Here is a 9,319-nt window from a genome sequence, read left to right on the forward strand (position 1 = left end):
GACCCTAACTCTCTTGAGACAACATTTTGGCGGGAAAATTTCCTGTAGGGCACAGCCAGTGGCGCCAAAACGCGACAACTTTTTTCATTTTTAATTGAAAAACATTTCAATATCCATTTATTATTATTAAAAAAATAAAACAAAAAACAAAACAAAAACTCACACAACAACAACAGAACCAAACAGACAAAGCAACACAACAACACAAAGTTGCGTTTCATAAAGAAAAGAAGAGAAAAGAAAAAAAACACTTCTCTCTCTCCATATCTATATTGTCCATTCTCCTTTAGGGTTTCTCAATTCCTATTCGTCTTTGGTTTTTTCGCAATTCCTCCATACCAACTCTAGGAATCCAGCCACTCTGCGTGTGATCTGAGCCAATTAGGGTTCCCGCATGAGTCCTCCAGCTGAATCCAACATGAGAGAAGATGGCAAGCCAGAAAATGTCACAGACCAAGTTGTGTCTCGCTTCGTAGAGTTCCTCAAGGTTCTGTTTTTTTTTTGCTCGTTCTATAAGTTAATTTTGGAGATTTTTTTTTTTTTTTGGCTAAATTAGTGTTGTGTGTGTTGTACACTGTAGTCGTATGTGGGTTTCAGAGGGAGCTGTGTGTATGCAGAAAGTCGAGATCTTTAAGTTTTTTAGTTAATGGGTATAAACATTTGATATTTTATTTTATTTTATTTTTGTTAAGTACCTTTCTAAGTTAAGTTTGTATTTTTTTTAGTTGAGAACAAGAAGATGCTGCCGAAAATGTTTAATTGTTCAGTGGAAAATTAGTTGTTAATGTTTGTGCATTCCTGTTTGAGACAAAGGACAGTGAAATGTATAATGCTTTTTCATTTAGGAGATAAGTGGAATGACGGTGTCCTAATGAAAGCAAAAATTAAATGGAGTTTCTCACTAAATATTCATTGAGTGACCCCATGTGCTTGTGATGTTGAATGCCTATTCATGATTGATTTTTAGAGAATGTGCGTTTGTATGTGTCAGTGACCGTGAGTGTGGAAGTAGTCAATAGTGAGACTTAGGTCCTCTGCAGCATTGTAGTGGAGTATTGCAGCTGCTAGCAGTCATAAGTAATTTCTAGACTTGAATAGTCAGAATAGAAGCTGAATTCACAACTAGTAGCAACTGAGTTGTGGAGAATATAATAGTCATCTGGGTATCACCTGTGTGCATCTCACTCACTCCTTTCTTTGGGAAATCCTTAAGAATTGTGGAGTATTGAGTAGCCATAAGGATATCTATCACCTTTAACATTTCCACACTTGCATTTTTTTTAATCTAAATTAATGCTGTTGCATTGTTGGAGTTGGCTGATATACTCAACAAATGTGGATAGTTTACCAACATGTGTGTGTTGGTTAGGATCTTGAATCCATATCAAGTTGAGATTGGGTTAATAAGTGAATGTCAAAATAGAAGAAATGTCCATATATGGTTTCATATGCATTAAGTAACATTTAAATTGAGATCCCTTACCTGTTAAATTCTACACTGATGTCTTTTCTGTGACAGAATGAGTTAGCATTGGAAGAGAAAAGCTGTAAAGAAGCAATCGATTTGCTAGGAGAAACCAAACATATTCTTCTGACAAATTTTTCATCAATGGGGAATGGAACGGTATTTATGAATATTATTAATATCCTTCTTTGAAATAATGATGTGTGATATTTTATTTGAATTCATGATGCTGTATAATTCTTTTCCAGGCTGAAGAAGCAGAGCGGTATTGGTTTGCTTTTATTTCATACTCTGTCAAGAAATTGATCCACAATAATGAGGAGGCTGGGAAGGAAGAGAATGCGATCACTGCACTTAGCTTGTGTCGTATATTGAGAGCAACTAAGCTCAAGTATTTTACTGGCCTTTTGACTAGCATGTTAGTTTGTACTTTGTAGGTTTTTATATTACTTATGTCATTTATTTTCTATTAAACAGCATTGCAGATTTTTTCAAAGAACTTCCACAGTTTGTTGTTAAGGCTGGTCCAACTTTGAGTAATCTATATGGAACAGATTGGGAAAACAAGCTGGAGGTATTGACTAAGTAGAGACTAATGGTCGCAAAGTTTGAGCCCTTGTGTGATTTTCTTTTTTAATTAATCCTTAGAATAGATTTCTATTAAACCATTTTTTATGTTGGTATGTCTATACCAGGCAAAGGAGATACATGCCAATGCTATTCACTTAAAGATTCTTAGCAAGTGAGTACTCCACCTTTTCCATACATTTCTTTGATTGATATCTAAGGTGCTCGTTGTTATTCGTTAATTTATGGTATTAGTGAAACTCTTTACCCATGTATTATTTCCTTTTGTATAATAATTCAGCAAACCTGACATGTGCCAATTCTAGGAACCATATTTTTCCATGGATGGTTATTTAGTAATCCATGTGTGTGCATCTCATGTTCCTTTCATAAGGTTGCAGTTGCTCATTTTGGTAGTGAAGTTTACATTGCCTTATGTATTGTGTTATTTACTGTTATTGTATTTTGTTAATATGTAATATGTGTTGACAATATGTCATAAATGAAATCTATTTTTGTGAAGAAAAAAAAAATACAAATGTGTTTATAATAGAGGATGCCAGACTACTTAAGGGGGTACATGCATTCTGAAGGGGTAATAGTACTTAATGAAATATGGAAGCAACTGAAAATTTGTAGTTAACCTATCAAAGTCTAGATGCTCTTATCTGGAACTATAATTATGTTATGTTCCAATATTTCATACTACTGTTATTTTTAACTATCCAATAAATCAGATTCTTTTGTTTGTATCATTTAGTCATCTCTCAGACTTTGCAATGATATATGCTGATCATTCCTATTTTAGGTGTATATAGTCGTTTGCTTTGATTATCATGTGTGCAGTGCAACATGCCTACATGAGCTGAGATGACATGAAAACTTATGTTCGATGGTGTAGGTACTATAAACGTGTATTTGGAGAGTTCTTTGTGACAACTGACTCAAATGCTGAAAGGAACTCATCTGTTATTGTTCATGCATCTGAATACCATCGAATTGGATGGTTGCTTTTCTTGGCTCTCCGTGTACATGCTTTCAGCCGCTTCAAAGACTTGGTGACTTGCACCAATGGTCTAATTTCAATCTTGGTAACTTAGATTCTCATGGCACTCCTTTCTGTTGAGATAATTATTAAAACTTTGAACACTTCAATTTTTTAAGGAAATATATGTTTGATTATTGAAACCTTGAACACTTGTATTTTTTATGAGTTCTAATAACTTAAGTGTTGCTTTTGTGAGGGAAATGAAGGAAATAGTTTCTCATTTTCTGGTTGTATCTGTTACAGGCCATCTTAATTATTCATGTTCCTACTCGATTTCGGAATTTCAACATTCATGACTCCTCACGCTTTGGTAATCCTCTTTGTTCTCACCGCTTTCCTGCATTTGGTTTAAATTTGTTATCTTTCCTGTGGGGCTTCACTTTTACATGCATGCAGTAAATACAGCATGTATGATCTTTCCTGTTCTCAAACATCCATTTACTTGTAGGTTTTTTTTGTTGATGGCCTTAAAAGTGAATTTTTTCTTATTGATAGAAAAATGAGGCATTGTGAATTTAACTTACAATGTCATATGATTTTCTGGTGAGGCTCTTGTATCTTGTCAGAAATCACAAGAACCACATAAGGAACAATTAGGAATATTGCTTGGGAAAAACCGAGCTGTGCCTCTGGGGCCATTCTCATTAAATAGCAATGGGATCTTTAAAATAGAGAATTTTAGCTGTTAAAGATATGTACAGTAGTTCTTGAAGAGATTGTAACTATTAAATTAACTAGTAATTACAGAATTGTAATGTCTAATTAAATAGTAATGACGACCTAAAAGACTGATTTCTTTATTTACAATTGTAACATCTAAATAAATAATAATTGCAATAGCCTATAGGACATTAGCAGTAATATCCTCGTATCTTCTTTCAGTTAAGAAAAATAATAAAGGTGTGGACCTCCTTGCTTCCCTTTGCAACATATGCAACACTACTGAAGATGAGTTGAGGAAAACAATGGAGAAAGCCAATAATGTAATAGCAGATATATTGAAGAAGAAGCCCTGTTTGGCATCTGAATGCGAAACTGAAAACCTAGAAAATATCGATAAAGGTTCATTTTCCTTTTGTCATTATTCTTTATTTTTCATTAATAACTGATGTCTAACTGATATTTTTTATCCTTTTCTTTATAGATGGTTTGACCTATTTTAAAGACCTGATGGAAGAATCTTCTCTACCTTCTAGTTTAAATTTATTAGAAAAAGATTATGATTACATGATTCGCACCAAGAGTGAACTGGATGAGAGGTTATTCATTAATGAGGATGATAGCCTGTTAGCTTCAGGAAGCTTGTCTGGAGGTTCTATTTCAGCAGGTGGTGTGAAGGTATGTTCAATGGAAACTTTGTTTCTATCATGTATAAGATAACACCTAAATCATCTTTTGTTGTGTTCTATAGAGGAAATTTGATTCACTGGCATCACCTGTTAAGACCATTACAAGTCCACTATCACCTCACCGCTCTCCCTCGTCACATCCTAATGGCATCCCAGGTAGCGCGAACTCAAAGATGGCAGCCACCCCTGTAAGCACAGCAATGACTACAGCAAAGTGGCTTCGAACTGTCATTTCTCCACTTGCACCGAAGCCCTCTCCAGAGCTGGAACGATTTCTGACATCATGTGATAGGGATGTTACAAGTGATGTAGTGCGCAGAGCACAGATTATATTGCAGGCTACATTTCCTAGTAGTCCACTTGGAGAACTATGTGTAACTGGAAGCCTGCAAAGTGCAAACCTCATGGACAATATATGGGCAGAACAACGAAGATTGGAAGCACTGAAGTTATACTACAGGGTATTGGAGGCAATGTGCAGAGCTGAAGCTCAAGTTTTTCATGCAACTAATTTGACCCCTCTTCTTACCAATGAGAGGTTCCATCGGTGTATGCTTGCATGTTCTGCAGAATTAGTCCTGGCAACTCATAAGACTGTAACAATGTTGTTCCCTGCAGTACTTGAGAGGACTGGAATTACAGCCTTTGATCTTAGCAAGGTGATTGAAAGTTTCATTAGACATGAAGAATCTCTGCCAAGAGAATTGAGGCGACATCTGAATTCATTGGAAGAACGACTTCTGGAGAGCATGGTATGGGAAAAGGGTTCTTCAATGTATAATTCTTTGGCAGTTGCCAGACCTGCCCTTTCTGCTGAGATAAATCGCCTGGGTCTGTTAGCTGAACCAATGCCATCATTGGACGAAATTGCAATGCAAATTAACTTCTCTTGTGGAGGACTGCCACCAGTGCCTACCTTGCCTAAGCTTGAAAGTTCACCAAGTAATAGTTCTCTTCTCTCCTTCTAGTTCTAACTTGAAGTCCTTGGGTCATGTTTTCTGAGTTCTCATATAATTCTTTGTGCTTACTACATAAGTTTAACTCGAAAGGCCCACGGTGAAAATAAATACTGTTCATCTTGAGTAACATCTGTAAATCAATTTCAGCTCAGAATGGGGATATAAGATCACCCAAGCGAAATGTATTGATGGAAAGAAATTCTCTAACTTCTCCTGTGAAAGATCGGCTTCTTCCCTTCAGCAACCTTAAGTCAAAACTACCGCCACCACCTTTGCAGTCTGCATTTTCCAGGTATGACAGGTTCTTTGGTATTCATGTAAATTTTCATTAATTTTTATTTTTAGCCAATTTACTATTCCCTTTTGGTGCTTTGTGTTGAATTTTTATTCGATGCAGCCCAACAAAGCCAAATCCAGCAGGTGGAGGGGAAACGTGTGCAGAAACTGGGATCAACATCTTTTTTGGCAAGGTATTGATCATAACACTGATTTGCCATGTTCACTAGGTTTCATTTGATAACTATCTTTACCTTTTAGCTTAGTGAATTCTAAGGAAACCACCTTAGTGTGCGACTCTGTCTGTATATGTGTTGCGATGAGCTCTTTATTCAATTCAATGTGACAACACCTCTATCTGTTACTTCAAAGCTCCAGGTTTTGACCATTGTGTTTCCAGGGACAACATGGTGTAGATGTTTTTTTATATTGAGAATTTACTTTGCCTTTTGAAATTAACTGTTACATTACACCACTTCAATTTGAATTATTTCATGCTGAGGGAGCAGTTCTGATTCGTCTGTTTATTTAAGATGCAATGTTTGTTTTTCTCCACTAAATCAATTTTAAGCATTTCAGCCTGTGTACATTTCCTATGTTTGCTAGATCATTAAGTTGGGAGCAGTCAGAATTAGTGGCATGGTTGAAAGACTACAATTATCTCAGCAGATAAGGGAGAATGTATACTGTCTTTTCCAGCGGATTCTAAATCAACGGACATCTCTCTTTTTCAACCATCATATAGACCAAATCATCTTGTGTTGTTTCTATGGAGTTGCAAAGGTTTCTTTTTACATTTAGAAAATTTGGAGTGTAACGTGTTTTCTATTATTACCTTTTTCTCATTCTATTCTCTTTTGCAGATTTCACAATTAAACCTAACCTTTAGAGAGATAGTATACAACTACAGAAAGCAGCCACATTGCAAACCACAAGTTTTCCGCAGTGTATTTGTTGATTGGTCATTAGCACGCCGAAATGGGGTATGTAACCGATGGTTAAAATTCAATGCTTATGCAAACTTTTCTGATACCATGACCTCATAACTGAGCTTAATGAAAACAGAGAACAGGACAGGAGCATGTTGACATCATCACCTTTTACAATGAAATATTTATTCCCTCTGTAAAGCCACTGCTGGTTGAACTTGACCCTTCTGGAGCAACTACAAAAAGCGACCGAATACCTGAAGTTAATAATAAAAATGATGGTACTTGCTTATTTGTGATTTTACTTTCAATGGCTTACCTGACTTCCGGTACTGTGCCAATCTTGTGATCTATTTATTGACTTGTGTGTTTTTTCTCTTTACAGGCCATTTAGCTCAATGTCCAGGATCTCCTAAAATATCATCTTTCCCTACCCTTCCCGATATGTCTCCAAAAAAAGTATCTGCTACACACAATGTTTATGTCTCTCCATTACGATCGTCCAAGGTACTAATTTATTTGTTTGGATTTCTTTTTCGGACCGGATCTCCAAGGTTCTGATTATTACTAGTGCATACAAACCAAACCATCTAACATTATGATGTCAAAGTGAGCACTGTAGTGTTCAATCTGTTCTATTTTCAAAGATGACTATTTTTTTAATTTGCTATTTGATAAGATCTCTAGTGCACACAATAAATTCGTTTCTACAAAACCATTCATTGGAAAACAAAATCTTGGAACACTTATGTTCATCTGTTATCTACACAGATGGACGCTCTAATATCACACAGCTCAAAAAGCTATTATGCATGTGTTGGGGAGAGCACTCATGCTTATCAGAGCCCTTCAAAAGACCTGACTGCTATCAATAACCGTTTGAATGGGTATGCTTTTCTCCATCCCTTGACCTTTTGAACCTTATTATTTACTCATTTTGTTCCTTTTCATCTGTCTATTAAGGTTTTTATGTAGAAAAAAACAAATACAATGAATTTTCTTGATCCTAATAAAATATTTATGACATTACCTGTTTTACCTCAACTTTTTCCGAAAGCAAAAGTATAATTGACTGAAGGGTAATTAATGTTATATTTTGAATTTTGAAGATGTCAGATAAAAAGAAATAATTTTTTCAAAAATTTAACCACTCTTGAGTATTAATTTATTTGTGTTTGATTCTATGTATTAGCAACAGGAAGGTGAGAGGACCCCTGAATTTTGATGATGTTGATGTGGGCTTGGTTAGTGATTCTATGGTTGCAAACAGCCTCTATCTGCAGAATGGAAGTTGTGCATCATCATCAGGTGCACCAGTGAAATCAGAGCAACCTGACTCTTAAAGTTCAATGATGTGTATATTCTGCTTGTCTCCTTTCTCGAGTCCATATAATATTATTAGCTGCTTTATGAGAAGGGGTATTGAATGAGCGGTGAGATTGTAGAATGCCGCCACTGCCCTCTTGTACTTCTGTGTATGTTGTTAGGAATTAAATGCAGAATGTAGGTCTCTGATTATCTAATCAATAATAGTTTCCTTTCCTAGTTCAACTTGGTTTTAATCTTCATTGTTCATATACTCTTTCTTTTACCAATCTTCAGGGATAGGTCAAGCTCATCTACAATCTGTTTTGGTCTTTTATTAGGCTACAATGTTAAGTTAAACATTTGAACAGGTTAGGTTAAACCTAATAGCTTTGGTTTCTAAACTATAAGACTCGTACATGCAGCTTAAATGGTGTGTCAGTGTTGGACACATATATTAGATACTGATACTCGTATGACCCTTGTAGGATACGTATTGGACACATATATTAGATACTGATACTCGTATGACACTTGTAGGATACGTATTGATAAAGTGTCTAATTTAAAAAATATTTGTTGTATTTCTGACAATTTTAATATGATTTTAACACAATTTTAAAAAAGATAAATATATTAATTTTTTAACAAATTAAATTTATTGTATAAATTTTTATTATGATAATAAGAATAAATAACAAATTCTTTTGAACTAGTCATATAAAAACATTTTTTTTAAAAAAAAATAATTGAAACATATAAACCTTTAGTATTGTATATTATATAATTCATAATTATATATTATATAAAATTGTGTTTTTATATTTTAAAAATTATACATATTTTTTGAAAAAATAAAAAACATGGGCTTTTACTTTTTACTCTAAACTTTTTACTCTAAACCAATGGCATATATTTTTGGAACATATGGGATGAGGTTTTAGGTAAATTTTGTTTAGAATATATGAGATGCTTTTTAGAATTAAATTGAACAAAATTTTTGAAACTTATACAAAACCTTTCAAACTAGCTTCCCGAACATGTTTACCATCAAACTCACTGTTTTACTCTTTCTCTATATCTACTTCTTCTTCCTCCTTAAAGTGCAATGGCAATGAACAGTGAAGGAGGATATTTTAATCCTTTCGCTCTTATTATGGGGTGTAGGGAGTGATCATGGGAGTGCAAGATAGAAAAGTAATGAACAAGAAGTTGAAATCTAGGAGGAAAAAAAAGGATATTTTTTTCTGCACCTCCCTAGGTTCTTTCAGCACCCCCATAATTTTTATAATTTAAAAATTATTCTTTGGTAAAAAAGTTAAAATGGTTGACGGTTTGGTTATGGAGTTGTGCTTTTTTTAATATATTTTGGAGGGTGTAATCTGGTGATTATTTGGATTACAACATCTTTAATTAATTGA

The 9,319-nt window shown here is 34.6% G+C and overlaps 1 protein-coding gene across 2 annotated transcripts; it reads left to right on the forward strand.

The window, feature by feature from the left end:
• The first annotated feature begins 153 nt into the window (after positions 1 to 153).
• RBR1 (retinoblastoma-related 1) lies at positions 154 to 8,144 on the forward strand. 2 transcript variants are annotated; one of them, XM_068621171.2, is made up of 18 exons: positions 154 to 487; positions 1,520 to 1,624; positions 1,714 to 1,856; positions 1,943 to 2,039; positions 2,161 to 2,207; positions 2,934 to 3,123; positions 3,324 to 3,390; positions 3,963 to 4,142; positions 4,225 to 4,418; positions 4,492 to 5,371; positions 5,536 to 5,680; positions 5,786 to 5,858; positions 6,271 to 6,447; positions 6,528 to 6,647; positions 6,730 to 6,874; positions 6,979 to 7,100; positions 7,365 to 7,480; positions 7,786 to 8,144. In XM_068621171.2, the coding sequence occupies exons 1-18, from the start codon at positions 395 to 397 to the stop codon at positions 7,934 to 7,936; spliced, it is 3,045 nt and encodes a 1,014-aa protein (XP_068477272.1). In that variant the 5' UTR covers positions 154 to 394; the 3' UTR covers positions 7,937 to 8,144. The 2 variants fall into 2 exon arrangements, with proteins under 2 accessions (XP_068477272.1, XP_068477275.1); XM_068621174.2 differs by having other exon boundaries at positions 162 to 487; positions 7,792 to 8,144.
• Positions 8,145 to 9,319: the final 1,175 nt, after the last annotated feature.

This window comes from Phaseolus vulgaris, chromosome 11 (genome assembly GCF_051622355.1).
Source record: "Phaseolus vulgaris cultivar YP4 chromosome 11, ASM5162235v1, whole genome shotgun sequence".
Taxonomy (NCBI): Eukaryota; Viridiplantae; Streptophyta; class Magnoliopsida; order Fabales; family Fabaceae; genus Phaseolus; species Phaseolus vulgaris.